Genomic DNA, 27,622 nt, shown 5'->3' with positions numbered 1-27,622 from the left:
TACAGTTCCATAAATTGCTCTGCAAAATTTAACACTAAATTGTCACTGAAAATGTATACATTTTTTCTATACTTCCGTATTTTTTCTACACTTAACTATAAATGGTAAGACAGTTTCTAAAATGTTAAGATATATAAAATATGAAGACTACCAACAGCAATATATCACTCTACTATTCGGTAATTATTCAACATCTCTTCTCCAGTTTGTAAAATGATTTATGTGAATGTGTGTCTTTTTTTTCTTCCCTCCCTTCTCCCTAGTCCAAAAACAAAAGATCTGACTTTCTAGCCCTTATTCCCAATCCTTTCTTGAAATCTATTGTTCTTCACAAAAAAATCCCTCCAGAAGAATGTGTAAGCTAAACAAATGAAACACAAAAAACACTGCTCCAGACACCTAAAAATTCTTCACATTTGGTTTTATAAAACATTATCATTTAAAATGAAACTGATTATATTTGCTTTCACTATAAAATACATTTCTGGGGGGAGACAAGAAGTTCATACTTTTACATCCCAAAATAGGGATGCTTCTTAATAATCTTTGTCAGTCTGGAAGCCGTCTTGAGCTGTCTCTCCTGTACATGTCCAAAACTTATAGAATGAGCATCAAATAGTATGAGGAATATCCCAGAGATGGGATACAGCAATTTTTAAACCTCTAGCAAAGAAGCATCACATAGAGGGCTTGAAGGAGTTGTTAAAGTAAGAATGTTAAGCAACATTCTGGAAGCAAGATTCCAAGGTAGGCTTTCTGTATACTGTAAGTAAGAGCCCATCACCAATAATTTTCATTTCAGATATAGATGCACCTAAGAAATACCCTTTCACTAATACTCCTAATAGCAGAGAGAACTCTGAGTTAAAAAGTGACTCAAAGAAGTTGGATTTTGAGTATAAAGAAGCTTTAAGAATACTTTCACTAATTTATTTCATTTAATCTTTATATGAGCAGAGTCATTTGGACAAAAATCTATGTATAAGTTTGAAGAGGCTTTTACAGTATTTATAAATAAAATTCCAAGCATTACAAGAAAGCACTGTGTCTTTCTTTAATTGACACCACTTTTCTTCTATGGAACATAATATAATGGCTCAACAACAATGAAAGGCATCTTAGAGGCTATGTCTCTACGAAATACATTGTATTCTTAAGCACCACTGGCTTCAAATGATGGGCCTAAGGAAGATGCTCGCTATAAAAGACAATTATCATTATTAAAAACCATGTACAGAAAATCAAAAATAATTATATATGACCAAACATTATTTTCATTTATAACTAAAAGCTGCACTATATCATCCATAGCAACAATCACAGTATTTTAAGATTGTCACTTTGGGGAGCAATGAGTCATACAAAAAACAAGTGCATCCCCATACCAAAGAAGCAAAGTATGACAGGTATCTTTTAGATAGCAATATACCAAATGACAGTGAATTAGTACTCATTAACTATATTTCCAATATTACATGGTATTTATATTTTCATTTATCTTAGGTAAAAAGGTATATACTTTATAAATTTTTATAGGTAATGTTTTCAATTTTAATTGCTGTCATTAAAATTTTAAAACAGCCACATTCTGCTACATGAGTACTTTGTAATCAAATTAAATATTAATTACTAGACTGTTAGATGATATTCTTGAAAGAATGCTACATTTGAAATAGTTTACAATATGGACAAAATACGAAACCCTGAAATCAAGAAAATTAAGTTATCCCCTGCTATTGTTGAGAATACCAGCTGAGATGACTTTCACTGGCATCCTGTGGTAAACCTTCTTTCTCTGATCTACTTTCAAAATGGGAAAAGAGTTCTTCTGAATGACTTCCATCATTTGCAGTCTCCTCCATAAATTAAATGGATTTATCGGTGGCTTCCACAGCAAGTTCTCCACATAAGCTGAAACCTAGGAAATATTTTCATTATTAAACATTTCAATAGATTCTTTTTTTCTGTTATTACCCTATAAGATAAAAATCCTAAAGATGCCTAAAAGAAAAATATTTCACAGACAAAACTCAAATTGTAGCTGCTACTTGTTGTGATACTAATTTAAAGTTGTATCAAAATTGCATAGCACAATCATTCAACAATTGCCAACTGCCAGTTTCCAAAAAGTCACTATTTTCTACATGCTCACAAGAATGTATAGATTACTATTAGTCTATTTCTTGAAGCATTAAAATAATATCTTGATCCAAACAGACTAGAAAATGGACATAAAAGTCATGGATTAACTATCAATTTCAGTTTCATTCAGCTCAGTTCAGTTCAGTCGCTCAGTCGTGTCCGACTCTTTGTGAGCCCATGAATCGCAGCACACCAGGCCTCCCTGTCCATCACCAACTCCCGGAGTTCACTCAAGCTCACGTCCATTGAATTGGTGATGCCATCCAGCCATCTCATCCTCTGCCGTTCCCTTTTCCTCCTGCCCCCAATCCCTCCCAGCATCAGAGTCTTTTCCAATAAGTCAATTCTTCACATGAGGTGGCCAAAGTAGTTTCAGCTTTAGCATCATTCCCTCCAAAGAAATCCCAGGGCTCATCTCCTTCAGAATGGACTGGTTGGATCTCCTTGCAGTCCAAGGGACTCTCAGGAGTCTTCTCCAATACCACAGTTCAAAAGCATCAATTCTTCGGCACTCAGCTTTCTTCACAGTCCAACTCTCACATCCATTCATGACCACTGGAAAAACCATAGCCTTGACTAGACGGATCTTTGTTGGCAAAGTAATGTCTCTGCTTTTCAATATGCTATCTAGGTTGGTCATAACTTTTCTTCCAAGGAGTAAGTATCTTTTAATTTCATGACTGCAGTCACCATCTGCAGTGACTTTGGAGCCCAAAAAAATAAAGTCTGACACTGTTTCCACTGTTCCCCATCTATTTCCCATGAAGGGATGGGACCAGATGCCATGATCTTCGTTTTCTGAATGTTGAGCTTTAAGCCAACTTTTTCACTCTCCTCTTTCACTTTCATCAAGAGGCTTTTTTTTTAATTCCTCTTCACTTTCTGCCCTAAGGGTGGTGTCATCTGCATATCTGAGGTTATTGATATTTCTCCCGGCAATCTTGATTCCAGCTTGTGCTTCTTCCAGCCCAGCATTTCTCATAATGTACTCTGCATATAAATAAGCAGGGTGACAATATACAGCCTTGACGTACTCCTTTTCCTATTTGGAACCAGTCTGTTGTTCCATGTCCAGTTCTAACTGTTGCTTCCTGACCTGCATATAGGTTTCTCAAGAGGCAGGTCAAGTGGTCCGGTATTCCCATCTCTTTCAGAATTTTCCACAATTTATTGTGATCCACACAGTCAAAGGCTTTGGCATAGTCAATAAAGCAGAAATAGATGTTTTTCTGGAACTCTCTTGCTTTTTCCATGATCCAGAGGATATTGGCAATTTAATCTCCGGTTCCTCTGCCTTTTCTAAAACCAGCTTGAACATCTAGAAGTTCATGGTTCACGTACTGCTGAAGCCTGGCTTCGAGAATTTTGAGCATTACTTTACTAGCGTGTGAGATGAGTGCAATTGTGCAGTAGTTTGAGCATTCTTTGGCATTGCCTTTCTTTGGGATTGGAATGAAAACTGACCTTTTTCATTAGATCTATTCAATAAGAAATGAATGTTATTCATGCCTATAACAATAAAAATTTAAGATACTTTTGAAAGTATTTGGCAACAGTAGCTGCAAAGATAAAGGTTTGTTTTTTTTTTTAAGTAGACTTTTCAACATTAAATTCACTTATTTCTATAAATAAATCCTATTTTTTTAAAAAAGTTCAATCTAGGATATTCTTTGGTGATACTGAATGGACAGATGATACTACATCTAAGTCTTACTAAATAATCTAATTGTTTTCTCTCAAATTTGGAGATGTCATTTTAAAATGTGAATTTTAAATTTATGACATTGATGACTTTCTTCAAAGCTATTTCATTTTAATTAATGAATTAGTGCTTTGGCAATCATTAAGACTGTATTTTCTTAATTCTAATATATGGAAATGTGTCTCCCTAATTCTGTTTATACAAAATCAAACATCATACTTAAGGTCTTCTGCATTTTTGCAGAGATACTTTTCCTCGTAATTTATTTTTAATTTTCTGTATCATAAAATACATATGTTCAAGAATTTTCAGATCTCTAGATAGATGTGAAATTAAAGGTTGAAAAGTACTCACAATATTTAATTAGCAATTCAGAAATCATTTAAAATGTCTGTAAAAAATGCATCTCTTTTTTGTCTGAAGGTTCTATATATCAGAGAGATATTTAGGATATAGGCCAATGAAAGCATGCTCATATTTTTTAAACACTAGCAACTCATGTCAAATGGAAATGCAGAATAAGATACATATAGTCTAAGATGATCTACGTGACTGCTACAAATATGCAACATCTGTTATTAAGACATAACAATATTTTGAGCTATTGGCAGTCCAGAAAAAATTTTTAAATACTAATATACAGGCATTCCCTGGTGGCTCAGACAGTAAAGAGTCTGCCCACAATGTGGGAGACCAGAGTTCGATCCCTGGTTTGGGAAGATCCCCTGAAGAAGAAAATGGCAACCCACTCCAGTATTCTTGCCTGGAGAATCCCCCGGATAGAGGAGCCTCGTGGGCCTCAGTCCACAGAGTCGCAAAGAGTCAGACACAACTTAGAGACTTCACTTTCACGAATATACAAAATCAAATGAAAAACCAAACCTAAAGATGAAAATGAATATGCTTGGATAAGTCACTGCAATCAAGGAAATCATCATCTACTCATTTGCTCAGTTTTGGTACTTATCTTTTGTCCATTAACTTGTTTAAATATCTGTCTCTCTGTACAACGGAATCTCAAGAAAAATTTCTTCTTTACTAGAATCTTCAGCACCTATAAGCCTTGTAAAAGTTAAGCAATAACTGAAGGAGAGGGCTCAAGGCTTGGCATAATTTACAAATATGATGAATCAAGACTGACGCTTTTTATAACTATTCACCCCTTGATTCATCTTTTGCTGCTGCTGCTGCTATGTCACTTTAGTCGTGTCCAACTCTGTGCGACCCCATAGACGGCAGCCCACCAGGCTTCCCATCCCTGGGATTCTCCAGGCAAGAACACTGGAGTGGGTTGCCATTTCCTTCTCCAATGCATGAAAGTGAAAAGTGAAAGTGAAGTCGCTCAGTCGTGTCCAACTCTAGTGACCCCATGGACTGCAGCCTACCAGGCTCCTCTGTCCGTGGGATTTTCCAGGCAAGAGTACTGGAGTGGGCTGCCATTGCCTTCTCCGGATTCATCTTTTAGGGGATCACTAAAAGAACAATAGTTCATATATTTAAAACAAAAGTTTACAAATCAGTATAAGAGGATAAGGATCCTCAATTTATTGAAAACATTTTATGAGGTAAGATTCAGTTTGAGAACTCCCTTGTGTCCAGTGGCTAAGATTCCACACTCTCAATGCAGGGGGCTTGGGTTCAATCTCTGGTCAGGGAACCAGATCCCAAATGCCTCAATTAAAGATCCTGCATGCAGCAACGAAGACCCTACATGTGGCAACTAAGACCCAAGGCAGCCACATAAGTAAAGAAAAAGAAATATTAAAAAAAATATTCAGCTTGGTATTAGTACTTTAAATGAGTTCTTGCTTAGCTTTGTGGGAAATGAATATAGGATTATTCACTTATATAGGAATACAGAAACTTCTCAAAATATGGTTGAGAGGTTCCAAGGTACTCCACTATTTTTGTGTTGTTATAATACTATGAGCAGAAACATTTGTATGCTGAAAAATGTAATAATTTTCTTTAACATAAAAAGTCTTGCCTTTATTAAAAAAAAGCTATCTTCTTGGTGCATCAAACGTATTCTTGCATGGAAAAAAAGCAGATATTTCAGAAGGAAATGTTATCAATTGTGTAGAATAAATGCCAATTTACAAATGTATTAAACTTTTGTCCAATTTGCTCATGGTGAAACAAAGACACATATTCTGCACCCACACTTTTAATGATCAAATCCCTAAAGAACACCAATTTTAAAACATTTTTAAAGAATTAAATTTCTTATATAGAAATGACTTTCAGTCTTCTATCCAAAAGGCATATATTTAAAGCCTTTTCCAGGAGTGGTCATGGGTTTCTGGCAACCCAGCTACATTCACTAAACTATGTTCCATTTTGGCCAACAACAAGCATTTGAGCAATGGCTGTTCAGGGACCATGATGCTGCCATGATCACAGAAAGGAAAGATCACAGTCCATGATGTTCCATAGCACCTATATTGTTCTATACAAACTAATCAGCTTCAAATATGCATTCAAAACTATCTCTTTGAAGAGAAAAGTATATGAATCTTGCATATTTCATTTTGTTTTGCCAAATACTAACCCTTGGAAAACTAGTTCCCATTAGGGTCAAACAAAAGCATGCAGTTTATACTGAAATATTCACTACGAAATATTCAGCAAAGAACACCAAGTAGATACAGAAATGCTACTCATTTCCCTCACTAAACACTAGTCAAAAGTTTACTAGAGATGTAATTGTATAGCTTTTTGGACTCCATAGCAAAAAAAAAAAGATATTTGGGATTAGGCAGGGTAAAAATAGCCAGAGATGGAAAACAGATCTTATGAGTGAAAGCTATCAAAATTGAAAAAAAAAAACAAACATTTTTTAAATATAGAGAGATTAACTTTGAAAATTAGCTAATGCTTCTGTCCAATGAATAAAGGAATTTGAAAATAAAAGGGTTGCAGATTGGATAATATCAAGAAAAAAGTTGACAGGATGAGTGTCTGATTTGTAAATAAAGAATACATACATATTTTCAAGGCCCAAGTCCTCCCTCCTTCTCAAAATATTCCTCTGACTGATTCAGTCCACCAAGAATCCTAAACATCTAATAATATTTTCAGAATTATACTGTTTAGAATTTAATTGCTCTATGAAGGATAAAATTTTTAAATGGCTACTAAATCTGTTAGGGCAATATACTCATCACTCTTTACCCTCAAAAATTACATAATACAGTGAGAGGTATAGGTTAGAATCCAATATATAAGTGATGGTGAGCAAATAATTTATTATTCAACCTGAAACACTTAAGGGATCAAGCGGGCCTCATAGAGAACTTAATTACCCAGAAGACTGGACCAAAGTCTTCAGAGTACCATTTCACCCTAACTAATCAGTATCCTTTTATCAGATAAAATAAAACATTTTCTTTCCCTTCAACACATGAACAGCATGAGGACATGCTGCCATTTATCAACAGAGCATTAACTTATAACCTTATAACATCACCTCACAAAAATCCTACACAGTTTCTATTAACATCCCAAAGCTACACATGAAGAAACCAAGTTTTAGAAAGGTTAAACAGCTTGCTCAAGTTTATAAGTAAGGAAGTGGTGGAACTCAGTTTTGAAGCAAAAGCCAGCAGATAATAAAATGTAAGAATTTACACAGCTGAAAGTAACATACAAACTTCTCTTTTATAAGTATTTTAACAATACTCTTATAAATTCAGTTTATATTTTAAAAATGAAAACTGTTCTGTACAAGGAAATAAAGGATGAGTAAGACTGAGCTCCTTGAAGGCACAGGCAAGTCTAAATCGAGAGAAGACTGTGAGCGTGCTAAGTCACTTCAGTTGTTTCCGACTCTGCGAACCTATGGACTGCAGCCTGCCAGGTCCCTCTGTCCATGGGATTCTCCAGGCAAGAATACTGGAGTGGGTTGCCAGGCTCTTCTCCAGGGGATCTTCCTGGCCCAGGGCTTGAACCCATGTGTCATGTCTCCTGCATTGACAGTCAGGTTCTTTACCACTAGCATCACCTAGGAAGCCCCAGAGAAGACCGAGAGCAGACAACTAAAATCCAGTGTGCTAAAGGTTATAAGGGACTCACTGGGTACCCTGAAAGCAACGAGCAGGATCCTGGGAGACTTCCCAGAGGTGAATCCGCAGTAGAGTCCAGCAGAACACATCTGAGGCTGGCAAGAGGGAAAAGAAAAAGGCATTCCAGATAGAGAGTAAAGTACCAGCAAGAACAAGGAATCATGACAGAACATGATTTGAAAGGGCACTTGGCAAATGATGAGACTGACTGGACACATGAAAGCAGTAATTCTATGCAAAGTTCAAGAGCTTGAGTTTCTTTTCCAAAAGGTTCAGACAGACCATTAAATAATTTTAAGCAGGAGAATGCCAGATCAGAAGTGCATCTTTTAAAGATAAACCCAGTGGTGTTTTGGAAAACAGACTAGGCATATGGAGGAGAGTAGAAATACTCTCAAGAGAGATGAAATTGCAACAAAAATGTTTGAAAAAATCAAAAGTTGCTCCTGCTGGTGATTAAAACAAACAAACAAAACCCCACAGAAAACAATGAAGGAATTAGAATACAGGAAAAGCAAAAGATCAGTATGGAAATGATCAAATGTAACCCCTCATTTACTCATGACCATCTGAATGGATGCTCAATATTTAAGTTGCAGAAAATGACTGCTTATTCCGTTAAATACAAAAATTAACTTAGACCAGTTTGAAGAAAATCGTTTAAAAGCGTGTATTAGGACTTCCCTGGCTGTCCGGTGATTCAGACTTCACCTTCCAAGCAGGCAGTATGGGTTCAATTCCTCCTCAGGGAGCAAACACCCCACATGTCTCATGGCGAAAAAAAAACAAAACATAAAACAAAAGCTACATTGTAACAAGTTCAATAAAACTTCAAAAACTGTCCATATCAAAAAAACCTTTAAAAAATAAATGTATTATTTTTTCCTTCTCAGAGTTATCCGTACAGAATCAACTCAACTTCAAAATAATTCTTTCAAAAATCATTCTTGCAGAATTATTACAAATCATCTTCAGTGTTGTAAAAAACTGACTGAGTTCTACTAAGCCAGGGCCCAGGGGAACAATCATTGACTTTCAACAGAACTGTGCCCAAGGGAATAGATGTTCTGTTAACCTCATTGCTATACCCAGCTTCTAGGGTCTCAATCATTTGCACAAACTAAGCAGTGATTAGCAGCGGTGTAAACAAAGCCATTTTCTCATACCTTTGGGAGTTTCCGATGCAAAAACTACCTTACTAATACACATCAATTTTGAAATAAGAAAAAGAGAAGCAAGAAAATGGATACCTGGCTGTTAAGGACCATAACAAACATGACCGTGACAATCTTATTGTAAGCAGGAGGGTATTAAACTCATTTTAAAAGTAGACAGGCTTTCTGCAGTCTATTCCTTAAACCATAACCAACCAGGTGGTACTTAAAACTACTCCAAGAACCTCATTCACTGAACCATCAAGGAAGCCCTCATTCATCCAAAAACACCTGAAACCTAACTGTGTGTGAGGTGATAGGGAAACTTTGTCTTTGCAATACTTTCTCCCCAACACCAGCCAAAGTCTGGCTATGGTTTTCCCACTAAACAAGCACCACTTACCGACCACCTACTCAAAACCTGACATTGGTTAACTTAAATCTTATTACAACCACTCGAAAGTGACTTATCCCTCATTTTACGAATAAGGCAACTGAAACCAGAGAAGTTAGTGACTTGTCCAAACAACACCCTTCAAAGAATAGAGGCTGGAAATCTAGGACCCTGGAAAAGAAATGATTTCCCGAGGCCTGAAGTATTCTTTACTAAACAAGCCCCGGAGCCTACTACAGTCTGGCTTATTATATAGCGGGGCACTTCAAAATCAGCCGAATACGTAAACGGGCAGTGTTTCCTAAAGAAGCGCTGCCGTTACCAGGGCCTTCTGGATTACGTCTCCGTCCTGGACAAGCCCGCCTCACGACGATCTGCCAGGCTGTTCAGGGACCACACCCTTCCTCGCTGCCTTTCCCAAGCCCAGGCTGCGAGTGGGAGGTGTAGGCAGAAAGGGGCTGAGGTTAATTTTGGGTGGACGCGAGGGGCTTTCACTTCCGTAACTCACCAAGGCCACGGCCACGGCCCCAACCCGGGACCCTTAAAGCCACCCGCGGTAACCGACCCTCCGCCGCCCAAGCCCAAATTTTCCCCTCCAAAAGCAGGCCGTCGCTTCCACCACTGCGTCATCACGCCGCCGTGACGTAAGGCCGCCGCCGGGCCGCAGGGGCCCCGAAGGCTGACGTTGGGTGAAGGTTGGTGCAAACCCTGGCGAGCATACCTGTGCTCTCCAGCCCTGGGTGGGCCAGCAGGGAGGGAGCAGGATGCGGGGGGCAGTGCAGTGGATGAAAGCTAGGAAGGAAGGCAAGGACGCGACTCTGGAAGCAGGCGAATTCCTAGAACGGCCTGAGTGGAAGAATGCCCAACGGGGAGCAATCGGGACAAAACCGGGTTAGTAACCGGCAAGTAGCTTCTCTGGCAACGGCCGCCCCGCCCCTTCGGTAGGGCCCGCAGCGGCGCAGCCAATTAGCCGAGTTCAGGAAAGCGAGCGCCGGCGTTTGCTACTGTAGTCAGGAGTGAGGGGGCGGGGCACGGGGGAGGCGTCTTATCTCTGAGTTGCTTCTCCCGGTAAACTCCCCCACCCCCAACCTTTTGTTTTAAGAAAAGGGTAGCACTTGTGTATAGTTACCAAAGTCTTAACTGTTGAGTTCACCCAGAAAGGGAAATAAGGCCGATGCCTTCCAAATCTTCTGATACTAGGCTTGAATCATCAAAAGTGCCCTCCTTTTGTTTTTTTAAAGGGGGAAATTTGAAAAAAAAAAAAAAGGCAATCGCGACTGGAGAAAGTTCGCTGTAAATGTAAACAGCTAAAAGCCGTTTATCCGAGGTATTTCTCTGGGCCTCTGTTTTGTCCTGTTAAATGAGAGAGCCGGACGGCTACCTCCCAGCTATCTTTCGGGTCTCAGATTATTTGTATCGGTGCTACAGCCAGCTGATACTTTTATAAATTGAACAAGGCAAAATTCTACTTGGAAAAGTTAAAAAACAAGTTATCCAACGCTTCAACCTAACGTTAAAAATCGTGGGTATCATATTAGGTTTACAAATAAACTATCAACTGAGCAGTTTAACCGTGGCTTACCTCTTATCGGTTTCACTAAAGAACAATTTCCATTGATGATTCCAGCAATGCATCCTCACCCCAAGCCCCAGCACAAGTTCACAATACACTAACGTCCATATGTGCAGATGTTAAAAAGCACTAGGAATTGCACATTTAAGTACCTACTCTAATTGATGGATCATGACCTTTGGCAAGTCAATTTCTCTGAGCTAGTCTTCTCACCTGAAAAAAATAAAATAGGAAAAGTAGAATTGAGGCAAGCGTGCATGCTCAGTCCCTCAGTCGTGTCCAACTCTTTGCAACCCAATGGACTGTAGCCTGTCAGGCTCCTCTGTCCATAAAGAATACTGGAGTGGGTTGCCATGCCCTACTCTAGGGGATTTTCCCCACCTTGGGATTGAACCCCTCTCATGTCTCCTGCATTGGCAGTCAGGTTCTTTACCACTAACACTACCTGGGAAGCCCTTTCTGAGCCACAAGCTTTTGTTTCAGACTGTACAGCTAGGTAAAAATCTCAGCATTAGAATCTACTCAGCCTTCTATGTACCCCCTTGGTGAACCTTATCTGAGCTGGGATGAGAACAGAGTGGCTTTCTCTAGCAGCTGTGGATACATTCTAGTTGCAGCATGGCTTATAGGCTGTATCATGGTTCGTATCAGTCCTGTCCGACTCTTTGCAACACCACGTGGACTAATTGTCTGTCAATGGGATTTTCCAGGCAAGAATACTGGAGTGGATTGCCATTTCCTACTCCAGGGGATCTTCCCGACCCAGGTGTTGAACCTGAGTCTCCTGTGTCTCCTGCATTAGCAAGCAGATTCTTTACCACTGAGCCACTGGGAAGCCCTCTCCTGGGAAGCCCAAGAAGCATAATTCTTGGGGCCTTTCTAGCACTCAACTAGGATTCTAGCTAACTTTACTAACTTGCATAATTAGAAAAATAACTGTACACAGAAGTTAGGCTTTTGTTGAGAAAAATACTGATTTAAATTGTATTGGTATTATAAGTTGTTGTTTTGTTGTTTACCACCTGTATAAACATTCAAGAGAAAACATTCACAAAAATCTCAAAATGATTACATAAGATTCTTCAGTTCAGTCACTCAGTCGTGTCCGACTCTTTGTGACCCCATGAATCGCAGCACACCAGGCCTCCCTGTCCATCACCAACTCCCGGAGTTCACTCAGACTCAAGTCCATTGAGTCAGTGATGCCATCCAGCCATCTCATCCTCTGTCATCCCCTTCTCCTCCTGCTCCCAATCCCTCCCAGCATCAGAGTCTTTTCCAATGGGTCAACTCTTCGCATGAGGTGGCCAAAGTACTGGAGTTTCAGCTTTAGCATCTTTCCTTCCAAAGAACACCCAGGACTGGTTTCCTTTAGAATGGACTGGTTGGATCTCCTTGCAGTCCAAGGGACTCTCAAGAGTCTTCTCCAACACCACAGTTCAAAAGCATCAATTCTTCAGAGCTCAGCTTTCTCCACAGTCCAACTCTCACATCCATACATGACCACAGGAAAAACCATAGCCTTGACTAGATGGACATTTGTTGGCAAAGTGATGTCTCTGCTTTTGAATATGCTATCTAGGTTGGTCATAACTTTCCTTCCAAGGAGTAAGCGTCTTTTAATTTCATGGCTGCAGTCACCATCTGCAGTGATTTTGGAGCCCCCCAAAATAAAAGTCTGACACTGTTTCCACTGTTTCCCCATCTATTTTCCATGAAGTGATGGGACCAGATGCCATGATCTTCGTTTTCTGAATGTTGAGCTTTAAGCCAACTTTTTCACTCTCCTCTTTCACTTTCATCAAGAGGCTTTTGTTATTGAGCACCGTTTTAATAGTTACAGGCCATATGTATATCTTTATGAAGTGTTATTCAAGTTTTTTGCCCACATTTATTGGGCTATTTTTTATTACTGATTGTAGGAGTCTTTTATATTTGTACTACTATCAAATATAATGTGAATATTTCCTCTCAGTCTGTATCTTAGTTCAGTTCAGTTCAGTTGCTCAGTTGTGTCCAACTTTTTGCCACCCCATGGATTGCAGCACGCCAGGCCTCCCTGTTCATCACCAATTCCCAGAGTTTACTCAAACTCATGTCCACTGAGTCAGTGATGCCATCCAACAATCTCATCCTCTGTCATCCCCTTTTCTTCCCACATTCAGTTTTCCCAGCATCAGGGTCTTTTCCAGTGAGCCAGTTCTTCACATTAGGTGGCCAAAGTATTGGAGTTTTAGCTTCAGCATTAGTCCTTCCAAGGAATGCTCAGGACTGATTTCCTTTAGGATTGACTGGTTGGAGTGCTGAAGAATTGATGCTTTTGAACTGTGGTGTTGGAGAAGACTCTTGCGAGTCCCTTGGACTGCAAGGATGTCCAACAAGTCCATCCTAAAGGAGATCAGTCCTGGGTGTTCATTGGAAGGACTGATGTTGAAGCTGAAACTCCAATACTTTGGCCACCTGATGTGAAGAGCTGACTCATTTAAACAGACCCTGATGCTGGGAAAGATTGAGGGCAGGAAGAGAAGGTACGACAGAGGATGAGATGGTTGGATGGCATCTCCGACTCGATGGACATGAGTTTGGGTAAACTCCAAGAGTTGGTGATGAACAGGGAGGCCTGGCGTGCTGTGGTCCATGGGGTTGCAAAGAGTTGGACATGACTGAGCGACTGAACTGAACTGAACTAAACCCATTGGAGATCAGGCTGGGAATAAGCATGAGATAAGGTTGAAATGAGTTGTTTCAAAACATAATGATTAGCAGCAAGGGCTTTGAAAATATTCCATCTGCATTCATGTTTTCTAGCTGTGAGTCTTGGGGCAAGTTACTTTATTTGTGGAACACGTAGCCCTGACCTTGATAAATCATGATTTCCCATAAGTATGAGGTATTAATAAACAATGATTGTTTTAAGGTTCAAAGCACATGCAATGGAATAAGAATGATTAGCTCTGTCTTTTTTTAAAGACTTAATTTTCTTAGAGCATTTTTGGGTTCACAGTTAAAATTAAGAGGAAGGAACAGAGATATACTATATATTTTTCTGCCCCACACATGCATAGGCTTCTCCGTCAGCAACACCTCTCACCAGAGGGAACATTTGTGATGACTGATGAACCTCAGCTAATACATCATGATCACCCAGAGTCCATAGCTTAAATTAGGTTTCACTCTTGGTGTTGTGCATTCTATGGGTTTTGACAAATATATGGCATGTACTCACCGTTATAGTACCATACAGAGTATTTTCACTGCCCTAAAAATCCCTTGTGCTCTGCCTATCATTTCCTACCCCCAAAACCCTTAACAACCACTGATCTTTTCACTGTTCCCACAGTTTGGACTTTTTAATATATTTGGAATCATACAATATGTGGCCTTTTCAGATTGGTTTCTTTCACTTGGTAATATCCATCTAAGTTTCCTCTGCATTTTTTTTCATGGTTTGATAGCTCATTTCTTTTTAGTGTTGAATAATATCCCATTGTCTGGATGTACCATAGATTATTTATACATTCACCTACTGAAGAACATCTCAGTTGCTTCCAAATTTTGGCAGTTAGGAATAAAGCTACTCTAAACGTCCATGTGCAGGTTTTTATGTGGACATATATTTTGAAATCCTTTGGGTAAATACTCAGGAGTGAGACTGCTGGATCTGATTATCAGTTTTCACCCAGATACCGTCCACAGAAGTTGGCGTCTTCAGACATGAACTTTCTTAATAAACAGAAGCAATTTAAATCTACTGGTATAAAGATGCTGTGTGGTAACAGAGAGTACAGACATTGTTTTATTGTTCTATCATTTCAAAATCTATCTACTAATATAATTAGAAATTAGGAGAGTTAGTTAACTATCTCAAGAATTCAAAAAATAATGGACCTCCAGGTGTCAAATATGAAGAAAAATACTCATAAGAAGATAGTATGTGGTCTTTGGAGGCAGAAGATTAGTAACTCAGGGATACAAATATGAAATTGGCATAGTTAGTATCTTATTGTTAGTATATGCTTTAAGAATCGCTTAAGAAAACTAAAAGATTAACTTTGTTTTTTTTTAATTATTTTATTTTTGGCTTGTCTGGGTGGACATTTTTATGGATGGGCATTTTTAAAATAGATCTTTTCCCTGCTAGTTTATTGAAATCAACATGATCCTTTTATACAGAAAAGAAAATTACTTGGACAAAATTTTTTCAAGGAAATGAAAATGATATTAATTTGTTTGTCAGAATATCATACATTTACTTATTAAACCAGTTACTGTACACGTTTTCAAACATTGACTTGCACTTTTTAGAAATGCCTTGGAAAAAGGAGCATCAGACACCACTTTCGACCTGTGGTGTTGGAGAGTCCCTTGGACAATGAGGAGATCAAATCTATCAATCCTAAAGTAAATCAACCCTGAATATTTATTGGAAGGACTGATACTGAAGCTGAAGCTCCAATACTTTGGCCACCTGATTTGAAGAGCCAACTCATTGGAAAAGACCCTGATGCTGGGAAAGATTGAAGGCAGGAGGAAAAGGGGATAACAGAGGACAAGATGGTTGGATGACATCACCAACTCAATGGACATGAGTTTGAACAAACTCTGGGAGATGGTGAAGGATAGGGAAGCCTGGTGTGCTGCAGACCATGGGGTCGTAAAGAGTCAAACACGACTGAGTGACTGAACAACAACAATGCTGTTTTCTGGAGAACATTTATCAGTTGCAAGATTTGTGGTGGGAAGTAGTTGGATACCTAACTAATGATGGCTTGAAGAATCAGAGCTTACTTTACACAGTAAGAAGTCTGGAGTTTGGCACTCCGTGGTTGGCTCAGCTGTCACCAGTGTCATCAGTGACATAGGCTCTTTCTACCTTTCAGCTCTGCTACACTTCACTTTTTGGCTGCCCTCTTCACCTAATGAGCACAGAGACTTTCCCAACCTCTGTTCCTTACAGGAAAGAAGGGTAAGCTTTTTGAAGACATTTCCCTTTTTCAGGGAGGAAAATCTTTCCTGTGAATAATCCCAACACCACCTCTTCCTTCTCCCTCATCTCTCTCCTGCTAGGAGACTACTACTTAGATTATTAGCTGGGACCAGGTTACACAGTGCCCCAGTATGAGGGAGCCTTGGGCAAAGAAGCATCAGATATTTCTGACTTCTGTTCTGCCAGCAAGAAAGAGAAGGAGGCTGACTATTGGAAAGACAACTAATAGTGTCCAAGCAGTAACCACACACCAGAGGAAGGCCTTAATTAATATGGATTAATATTTACTAAACTCTTACTCTGATCTAGACACAGTTTTAATCATTACATGTACAATTTAAATTTTACCGATGTAGAAACTGAGGCATGGAGATGTTTAATAGCTTACTGAAGGAAATGCAACCCACTCCAGTATCCTTGCCTAGAGAATACTACAATCCATGGGGTCACAAAAAATCAGACACATCTGAGCGACTAACACACAAGGCCATTCAGCCAGTAGAAAGCAAAGCTGGGATTTCAATTCAGGAAGCCTAACTTCAAAGCCCAATCACTTAACCATGTAACCACTGCTTCTACATAATTAATACAGTACAGGATTAAAGATAAATGCCAATAAAAATTTATAATTGAAAACAGAAGTGGTAGAAAATTTCAACATATCCTTAGACTCTGGGGTTTTAATATTTTGGCTTGATCCACTGCTTAATAAGCAATCTACAGTGTGTGACTCACCACTGTAGTTGATATTATGATAACTCATCCTCAGGGAGATAAAACATGTATGTGATATAATAACATTTAAGATAAATTATGACACTGGAAAAATTCTTTTTCCTTTGTTAAGAAGATAAAGTGCTTCCTGAAAAGTTTCTTGTAAAACATTTGTCAGGTTTTCATAACCATTGTTTTAAAAATGCTCTTAATATTTTTATAATATGAGAATTTGATCTTAGCTAAAAATGTATCATTCATTGCACATTTTCTCCTTAAAATTATTGTGCTTTAATAACCAATTATAGGATCATATTAAAGAACTTATTGATTTTTTCCTTTTTCCTAGTTATATGACTCTAAAGAATCCCTACTCAAAAGACCCCCATTACTTTTTAATAGAAAAAAATTAAAACAGCTATGTAATAAAATATACATACTAATAATTCTTTTTAAAAAATTACTCCTTAGCATTTTAGGAGAACATAAAAAAGGAGAGAAGAAAATAGTCATAATGGAGACCTAAAAAGGATTGATAAGTAATAAGGAATAAAGGGAGCTTCCCTGGTGGGTCAGACAGTAAAGAATCTGCCCGCAATGCGGGAGACCCAGGTTCGATCCGTGGGTTGGGAAGGTCTCTTGGAGAAGGAAATGGCAATCCACTCCAGTATTCTTGCCTGGAAAATTCCAAGGACAGAGGAGCCTGGTAGGCTATAGTCCCTGGGGTTGCAAAGAGTCAGACATGACTGAGCAAATAACACTTCACTTCAAGGAATAAAGAAAGGAGATTTCAGTTTAAGCAGGGCCTTCAATGGAATTTTCAAGCAAGCCGCAGCCCAAACTCTTGAAGTAATTATGATGGGAGGTTGTTCAAGAAAACTTGGCTCAAGGTAGGTTGCTAGGAATTGTGGGATGGGGGATGAACTCTGAGACCTTAGCTTTGCCCAGCTAGTTAAAGAGAAAAGAGCAACTTTAGGAAATAGAAATGACATGTCACAGGAAAAGTAATGGTAAAAGAATAAGTGCTTTGACTGAATTTAGAGAAGATGGAGAGATGATTTGGAGTGACTTTTGAAACCATCCAGAAAGACAAGTGCCTGAGCCAGAATGGTGTTTAAAAGCTCTCATTGGCCTGAATCCCTCATGGGGAGAAGACTATGTATGTCTGTGGTTAAAGAGGAGCCCTTCTAATCCTCTGCTGTGCCTGGTCTCTGAATGGTGCCAAGGATTCAGAGGAGCAGGGCAATGGCTCTGTATGAGGCCAGGCAGGGATTTTTGTTGTAGCTGATTGGTTGGTTTTCCTTTAGAAAGTAAGGAAAAGAGAGAAAGGACAAGAGATGAAGATCCCTCGGAATAGAAAGAAGCTGAGGCAACTTGGGCACCAGGCTGTTTCATGGTTGTAAAAATTATTTTTAAAATGCTGATGCCTTCCTTCAGTGATGTAAATGCTTTATTTTTTTTCTGTGACATAAATACCTCCTTAGCTTCCCCTATGAACTCTTCAATAAAATTTAAACTGCTCACAAACACAGTATGTACATAGTTCTTTGGAAACTCAAGAACACTACATTTGAACAATGTGAAGAACAGAAGCAACATGTGTGGATCTAGGAAAAAGGAGTCTCAAGATCAAGTGTCCAAGCAGTTGCAGAAGTCTTAGTAAGTCTTAGTCTTCCACAAGCCATTGAATTGACAGAGATAAAAACAAGTTACATGTAGGTCTCTTAAGAGAAAGAGAATTCCAGCTGACAATAACTGATAATTATATTGATAATAATAACCTATGGCTACCATTTATAGCACACCTATGGATAAGACATAAAGAATCACAGCCTTACGTTACAAACATGGAGTATATTTTTATGTCATTTAAATACAGGTAACTACAGATCTCGGGTTGTTTACACATCATTGTTTCCCAGTTAATCTCTTCTGTTGTCAGTCAGCATCATGCTAGGCACTTTTGGGCAAAGAAGTATTCCTTGATACCTCTCTTGATAAGCATACCAACTGAAAGGCTTTTATTTCATCTTCATAGCAAAAATACTCAACGGAGAGGGGAAAGGCTAAAAGAAGACAGCCAAAAGTGTTGTCTGAGCTCTGTCCTTTTCAACTGCATTCAGCAAGAACTTTGCTGGCCCCTGCTTACACCTTTGCATACTCACAAAAAGTCTTAACAGTCAGATCATGTCACTCCTCCACATTCACCGTTTCCTATTTCATGGGTAAACTCTAGTCTTTCCCACAAGCTCGGCTGAATGAAAACAAATAGATTGCCAGGTATTTCTCCAGCAAAAATGGGTTGATTTGGGATTGACAGAGAACTGCAATTTGGGATCTGTAATGATGATGAATAACGTGCAAGTCCCTCACAGTTGGGTAAGGAGAGACTTTGTAGAGAAGAAAAGGAATTTGGGAAGGCTAAAATAAACCCAGAATCCGTGGCTTTTTGTTGGCTGAGTCCTTGGCAAGAAAGGAGCAGTCTTCTTTTTCCTGCTGGGCTCAGCCGTTGTCTCAGGGTGTGAGAGCCACCCCCCACCCCCAACCCACCACCCCCCCGGCCCAACCCCAACCATTTCTGGTCTCCCAACTTTATTTAACTGAGCTTTCTATTTATTAAATTTTACAGCTGCAAGCTTTATGTGATCTGTGTTCTAGACACAGTTCCCTCCAGTTCATGGTGTCTCCCACTGCTCTCTTCAGGGTGCATTTCACTCCAAGCACTCCCCTGTCTTCCCTCTTGCCCTTCTATCAGCCTGCACCACTTGTCTCTCATGTGGTCAAATGGTTCCTTCCCCCACTCCTGACAGTCTTACCTGTGAGGCCTTGCCCAACCACATGATACAAAATAGCAAACCTCTCTCATTGGCCTCCTCCCCATTACCTGACTTCTTGCTGTTCATATCACTTTCACTAGATGTCCCATCATATGTGTTTCCTTAGTCTCTCTCTCTCCACTACTGTTAACTCTCTGAGGACAGACTTGGTCCATTTCATTTCACATCCAACATTTAGAATAGTGCCTGACATCTAGCAGAAACATAGTTTCAAATTTCCAAAAGGTTTACTGAGGTATATTTGATACAATTTTATTTTTGAGTGAGTAAATGAATGAATGAATAAATAAGTGAAAAAAGAAAAAAATAAGGAAGCAGTTCCTTGTTTAAATAAGGTATATCCTTAGAAATTACTTGCTTGAGGCTACATGCAGAGATCAATAAAACAATCTTATCATGGCTCACATAATGATTAAAAAGAAAACAGATGGAATTTGAGGCAAGAGCTTTAATAATAGATGATTGTGGCTTTTGAAAGCCTAAAACCTGAGAGTTAAAGCTTAGGCAGGCAGTCCAAGGCACTGAAGGAGGAGGTGAATGTTCTCACTCATGCTTTCCTTAAGCCTTGTACAACAATGTATCTCACCCAAGAACTGGCCTTTCCTTAGGTCTGGAACTAATGATCACACAGTACAATGTCTTACATAAATGCTTTTCTTAGACTCTACCTTAATGATTATAATTGTAACAAATCTTGCCTGGGAACCTGTTTCTCAACACTTGTACCCCTGATTACACAGCAGCAATATTATCTTGCCCAGAGACCTTGCCTGGAACCCATTCTCCCTGGTTAATCTTGTGCCAGTTATCTCAGGACGATGCCTTGGGAAAAGGTCTGGTGGAATTCTTACAACCTTGAGGTATTCTTTTTACCTATTTCATCAGCTAGTTGGAAAGTATATAAGGTCCTACTTAACTAGTGAGGTGGCTACTCTCCTGCCCCCTTCTGATGTCTGTGTCAGAAGCTTTTTCTGTCACTTTCACTTTAAATAAAATCTACACAAAGCTCTGAGTGACTGAGTTAAATCTTCTCCTTTGGAGACCATGAATCTGGTGGCACCGTTCACTGCTTACCGCATAAGCTATCATCTTGGGGGCTTTCCCAGTATCTTCAAGACAAGGTAAGAATACTCAGAGCTGAGACTCTTTTGCTCTTTTGCTGTAAAGTCTCTACTAACTCAGAAGCATATGGACCAAACTTCTTTTGCTGGTTAGCTTTTTCTGGTCTCTGTCCATTTCACAACTGCTTGGGGGAATTAAAGCTACTAACCTAGTGTGCAGACTGTAGACTTTCAGGGGACCTGCAATCCATGCTGTTATTGTGTTTTTCTAGCCAAACCCCCATTCCAAATTTTACAGGACACTGCAGGCAGGAACGCATTAAGGGGCTATCTGGAGCTCTAGCTCCAGGCACATCTCTCAGACTGGAAATCACCATCCTGACCCCAGAGACCCAGAGGCAAGTTCTTATCATGGCCATGCCTCCAGACTATATGGATGGAGGCATTGCTGGTAAGCATGAGATTCCTGAGGACACAGTTTGAGGAACCCCAGATTTGGGCAGATTGGAAATGGAGCAGGCTTCTTCCCTTAGTAGTGCTAGCTCTTAGAGGACCAGAGAAAGCCCTCCGGTGGCTCTTGTCTCAATTCCTTAGATAAAGCCCTCCGGTGGCTCTTGTCTCAATTCCTTAGATATTCTTTTTGTACAGTCTGCTGGACAGGAATAGAAATGTTGACCTTGACACACCATGAACATGAAAGATTAATTTTTTCCCTCTAGGGCCAGCTCTCCATCACCTCCTTTGTTATCACATAGACTGGTGTGATGACACTCAGAAGAGACATCTTGGGTTTTGGATCATCCCTTTATGACTTACCACTTCTACTGCGGTCAGGAATATGCTCAGGAATGTGCACAGGCATACAGAAGAAGGATGTTTCCCCCTAGCAGTCTTAGCTTGGGAGACACTCTGGAAGGTTACTCTGCTCCACCCCAGGTGGCACCAGAGAAAAAGGGGAAATCAAGCCAAAGTTTTAATGGTGAGGAACTGGACATCAGGCTGGGATGCCATCAGGTCCACCCCTGGTGCACCGCTACCCCTCCTCGGTAGTAGAACGAGGAGGAACGGCAGTAGGCCACCTGCATCGGTAAGAGAAGGGTTAAATCTGGCCAGGGAAGGAAGCTTAGGTGGAATGCCTGTCCCTGCCCCCATCTAAAGCAGGGAGGGATGCCTCCAGTAGAAAAAAGCCACAGCACTCTGTGCTGCTTTTTTCTCTCTTACGGATGGGAGCTAGCAGTCCCAGAGCCACCCCCTTTGAATTGTATATTGAAACACTAGGATATGTGTGATCCCCAGAGCCTAAAAAGGCCCTTACCTATAGGCTGTCTTTGCTTTAAGAGAGAACCTTACCTTCCCAGAGAGGCCATCCCTGCTGGGACAACACCTCATCAGTCAGTCCACCCCTCTCATCAGAGCCAATTTGAACACACTCTGGTTTAACTTTTAGCTATGACACTATGACTACAAAAAGGAGAGATGACATTTCTGACACTAAATGGCCATGATATTCTTTAGACTCTGGAGAAAACTGGTTAAAATGAAATCTTTTTGAAATTGCAAGATTATTTCTTTTTGCATGTGCAGTTAGGAAAAAGCTGACTTGTTAAAATACTTTTTTTGGAGTTCCATTCCTGCCTGAGAAACAAAAACATGCCTGGGAAAAACCCTGAAGCTAAATCTTATCATGTCCTTGAGATTCACAGCCCACTGTGTCTGAGATTCCAGCCATGAGCAAATCAGTAGAATTTCAAGCCAAGGTCGGGGGTGGGGGGGGGGGGGGTGGCGGGGCAGGGAAATAGGGCAAAGAAACATTTTAAATTTCAAGCATCTATTGAGATAATCATATGGCTTTATTTTTCAATTTGTTAATGTGGTGTATTACATTGATTGATTTGCAGATATTGAAGAATCCTTGCATCCCTTAACAAGTCGTGCTGGGAAAACTGGTCAACCACTTGTAAAAGAATGAAACTAGAAGACTTTCTAACACCATATGCAAAAATAAACTCAAAATGGATTAAAGATCTAAATGTAAGACCAGAAACTATAAAACTCCTAGAGGAGAACATAGGCAAAACACTCCGACATATATCACAGCAGGATCCTCTATGACCCACCTCCCAGAATACTGGAAATAAAAGCAAAAATAAACAAATGGCACCTAATTAAAATTAAAAGCTTCTGCACAACAAAGGAAACTATAAGCAAGGTGAAAAGACAGCCTTCACAATGGGAGAAAATAATAGCAAATGAAGCAACTGACAAACAACTAATCTCAAAAATATACAAGCAACTCCTGCAGCTCAATTCCAGAAAAACAAACGACCCAATCAAAAAATGGGCCAAAGAACTAAATAGACATTTCTCCAAAGAAGACATACAGATGGCTAACAAACACATGAAAAGATGCTCAACATCACTCATTATCAGAGAAATGCAAATTAAAGCTACAATGAGATACCATTTCACACCAGTCAGAATGGCTGTGGTCCAAAAGTCTACAAGCAATAAATGCTGGAGAGGGTGTGGAGAAAAGGGAACCCTCTTACACTGTTGGTGGGAATGCAAACTAGTACAGCCACTATGGAGAACAGTGTGGAGATTCCTTTAAAAACTGGAAATAGAACTGCCTTATGACCCAGCAATCCCACTTCTCGGGCATTACACTGAGGAAACCAGAATTGAAAGAGACACATATACCCCAATGTTCATCGCAGCATTGTTTATAATACCCAGGACATGGAAGCAACCTAGATGCCCATCAGCAGACGAATGGATAAGAAAGCTGTGGTACATATACACAATGGAATATTACTCATCCATTAAAAAGAATGCATTTGAATCAGTTCTAATGAGGTGGATGAAACTGGAGCCTATTATATAGAGTGAAGTAAGCCAGAAAGAAAAACACCCATACAGTATACTAATGCATATATATGGAATTTAGAAAGATGGTAACGATAACCCTGTATACGAGACAGCAAAAGAGACATAGATGTATAGAACAGTCTTTTGGACTCTGTGGGAGAGGGAGAGGGTGGGATGATTTGGGAGAATGACATTGAAACATGTATAATATCATACAAGAAACAAATCACCAGTCCAGGTTCTATGTAGGATACAGGAGGCTTGGGGCTGGTGCACTGGGATGATCCAGAGGGATGGTACGGGAAGGGAGGTGGGAGGGGGGTTCAGGATGGGGAACACATGTATACCTGTGGTGGATTCATGTTGATGTATGGCAAAACCAATACAATATTGTAAAGTAATTAGCCTCCAATTAAAATAAATAAATTTAAATTAAAAAATAAATAAATTTCAAGCAGAAAACTGTGAGGTCTCTGTCCAGATGTATATGTATCTCAGTGTGTGTCTTCGTCTTTGGGCAATGTTGCTGAAGGTTAATTGTCCTAAAGAGAAGTAAGCATTTACAAATCAAACAATTCTAGATTCAAGAAAATTATACTAAATGAATTTCAGGCTTGTGTGAACTGGGACATATTTACTATTGAATTGGTACCTGATATTAATGTTTATTTATTGACTTTGCGAAAATACTTTTGTAAATGACATAGCTTTGGGTGATTTATGTTTACCAATCTACAGAATGATGATATAAAGTACAGTTCATGGTTGCTGAAGGAAAGTAGGACGTGTGTTTTCAATAAAAAGTTCTAACAAATAGAATTACATTTTGTTAAGGGAAAAGGAAGTAAATCTGAACTTATAGGTAGCTGTTCTCTGAGTGGGCAAATACAAAATATAAAAAGGTTTGTGACAAATAAAAACGGTTTGTGGCAGGTAGAGGAGAGTTTTGTGCATGATCCAAATTTCTTAAGTCATTAAACTGCCTTTTATTGATACTTTGAATGACTATTGTTTCACTGTGAATGTAAAGTGGTACCAAACTAGAATTTGTTTTTCTCTCCCCTTTAAAAGAACAAAGTCTTCTTGGAATATGGCTTTTGATAACAGACTATATAAATTTCTTTGTCTTTAAGTGATTCAAATATGCTTTTAAAATCTTTTGTTACTTTGATGAAATGAATGAGTGTTATTTCATAATGATCTATGGAGACTATGGCACACATAGACAAAGCTCATTCTGCTTCTACAAAGTTAACCCTTCATCAGGGAATTTAAAATGGATAAACAATGGCTATAAACCAAACAGTCAGGACTATGGGAAGTTTAAGCTCCCTGACAAACCCCACTTTTAAGCCTTTCCTGGCTTCAGGGTTAATATCTCACAAGAGAGAAAAAAAAATGGTTAAAATGTGTTTTCTGCAATTTTCAGTGATTGGGACACCCACTTTGCTGGACAGGTCACACAGACATTGGCATAAAAAACTTCATGAGCTTCTTAGAGACTATCATTTTCACAGGCATCCTCAGTTGTCAGGCAAGGACGGCAGAACAAAAGGATCGGTTACATGGGATTGAATAAACTGCTAAATATGATTACAATTTTCGTAACTTTTTATCTGACATACTACTGGCTTCTAATCTTTGTTTACAGATATAAAGAAACTCCTCTCTTCAAGTTACTAATGGTTTAAAACAATTTAGTGATACACACCAGTTGGTAAAATTATAACTTTTTTCTCTCTGCCTCATCTCTCCAGAAATTGGAGGCTTATCAGGTATAAACCTCAAAATATACTGGGGAGCTCTAAAAGAAAAATCCACCCAACTGATGTCAGGCTTATGGCATCTATTATGTTTCACTGAATATTAAGTTCTAGTTTTGTTAATTAAGGTCTGTATATACTAAGATTCACTTCTGAGACAGTTCCTTGTGGTTATGATATATTGGTAAGAGGTTTAATTAAGTTATTACAAAAGGCACTCTGAGTTTTTTTCTAAAGTTTATCTCAGTAACCAGTCTTTGAATAAAGATGAGATGCTCAGAGAGGGCACTGGTGACCCACTCCAGTATTCTTGCCTGGAAACTCCCATGGACAGAGGAGCCCGGTGGGCTGCAGTCCATGGGGTCGCTAAGAGTTGGACACAACTGAGTGACTTCACTTTCACTTTTAACTTTCATGCATTGGAGAAGGAAATGGCAACCTACTCCAGTGTTCTTGCCTGGAGAATCCAGGGGAGCCCGGTGGGCTGCCGTCCATGGGGTCGCACAGAGTCTGACACAACTGACATGACTTAGCAGCAGCAACAGCAGCAGATGCTCCAGGATCTACAACCAGGAGATTAACAACAGGCCAGAGTCATTTAACAAACTAAGTCAGATGACCTGGAGATGTCACTGGGCTATACCTAATGGAAGGTCTTGACTTAAGCTCTTACTTTTTACTATTTTACTATTTACTATTTGCTGAACTGATTTTACTATTCAGTTCAGTTCAGTCACTCAGTCGTGTCCGACTCTTTGCGACCCCATGACCCACAGCATGCCAGGCCTCCCTGTCCATCACCAACTCCTGGAGTCCACCAAAACCCATGTCCATTGAGTCGGTGATGCCATCCAACCATCTCATCCTCTGTCATCCCCTTCTCCTCATGCCCTCAATCTTTCCCAGCATCAGGGTCTTTTCCATCAAGTCAGCTCTTCGCATCAGGTGGCCAAAGTATTGGGGTTGCAGCTTCAACATCAGTCCTTCCAGTGAACACCTAGGATTGATCTTCTTTAGGATGGACTGGTTGGATCTCTTTGCAGTCCAAGGGACTCTCAAGAGTCTTTTCCAACACCACAGTTCAAAAACATCAATTCTCCTGCGCTCAGCTTTCTTTAAATCCAACTCTCACATCCATACATGACCACTGGAAAAACCATAGCCTTGACTATTACTATTAAATATACTGTTTTCTATACTGCTTGTTGCAAAAGTGTTGTCCCTTACATTATCAAGTGTGTGACTGAGCCACTGATATAATGATGGTGTATAGTTCCATATGAAATTCATAATTATAATGGTGTGACTCTGTATATGAGAAAAAGCAACAAGAAGGAATATTTTCCTGGACCAACAGACTAGTGAGATAGGTGTGGTCCAGAGACTTTTGCTACTCACAGGGCCTAGTCGAGTAACAGCACACTGAGTGACCTATCAGTGAAACCTTCAACAGACCTGGGAATGAGCCTTCCCAGCACTGTGGGACAAGATGGTCATGAAATGCCCTCCGAACCATGGGCATACTCATGGCCATAAAGGGGCCCTGTGACTGGAAACTGACACTTGCCAGTTAAATTATGCCAAAGATTAAATCATGGACACTACAGCTGCTGACCTTCAACATCCCCTGAATGGAATTCAGGGTGAAAATCAGAAATTAGACATTCACTCTCTGCTCTGATAAAAGTGGACAAAACAGGCCTTCAGATATGCCTTCAAATATTTTCAAAGATTTCTTGAGCCCAAATTCTTTCATCTTCTCATACCTAGAAAAACACTGAAATTGTTAATGGTGACAACTACTTTGGCTTATATGTTAATACCGCAATAAAGAGGCTGAAGCCTACTTGGACAAACTTAGACAACTGGCTACCTGGCTATAGGTCTCCCTAAAATAGCTGTCTACATTGGGGTTCAGACCCGTTCTTCTGAAAAGAAATGGTAAGATTTACTTTGTTAAGATTCAGGTTATCCCTCTTTCAACTACTTCTAACTGGGTTTGTTATACCTACATTCAAAATGTGTATGAACACGCCAAATGGCTCCATTCTTATAAACAGGGCAGCCCAAGTGCTGACTCTATCTAGACCAGGATCAAAGTTACTACCAAATGTGACCTGATTCTTACTCTTGCTTGGACTGCTAACTACAATAATTCTTTTACTGATTATTGGTCTCTGCCTTTTTAATCTACTTGTCTAGTCTGTTCTTTCTAAAGGGTACAGTGGCTTCCCCAAGTAAAGGTGATGAAGAAATTCTGGTCACACTTCAAAAGGGACTCCCCTGATGTTCTACTCTCATCACAGATACAATTTTGATTTACAAGCTCTCCTAGGTGGAAAACTATCTTGACTGTAATAATT

General features: G+C 39.6%; 1 protein-coding gene and 1 long non-coding RNA gene across 11 annotated transcripts in view; one reads left to right on the top strand and one right to left on the bottom strand.

Annotated features, from left to right (window-relative positions):
- Window positions 1-27,622, bottom strand: part of ODF2L (outer dense fiber of sperm tails 2 like) — a 399,873-nt gene that overhangs the window by 30,090 nt on the left and 342,161 nt on the right. For 2 of the 10 annotated variants that reach the window (XM_059884671.1, XM_059884679.1), the window contains exons 1-2: window positions 10,178-10,437; window positions 1,750-1,918 (exon numbers count right to left, since the gene is read on the bottom strand). In XM_059884671.1, coding sequence (XP_059740654.1) covers window positions 1,750-1,862 — 113 coding nt within the window. In that variant the 5' untranslated portion in view covers window positions 1,863-1,918; window positions 10,178-10,437. 10 annotated transcript variants of the gene reach the window in all.
- Window positions 20,434-23,964, top strand: LOC132344884 (uncharacterized). The gene is made up of 2 exons (XR_009493940.1): window positions 20,434-20,688; window positions 22,527-23,964. It is a non-coding gene; the product is annotated as an uncharacterized lncRNA (long non-coding RNA).

The sequence above is a fragment of the Bos taurus genome, chromosome 3, assembly GCF_002263795.3.
Source record: "Bos taurus isolate L1 Dominette 01449 registration number 42190680 breed Hereford chromosome 3, ARS-UCD2.0, whole genome shotgun sequence".
Classification (NCBI taxonomy): Eukaryota; Metazoa; Chordata; class Mammalia; order Artiodactyla; family Bovidae; genus Bos; species Bos taurus.
The sequence above is the reverse complement of the archived record's forward strand: the minus strand, read 5'-3'. Positions and strand labels throughout refer to the sequence as shown.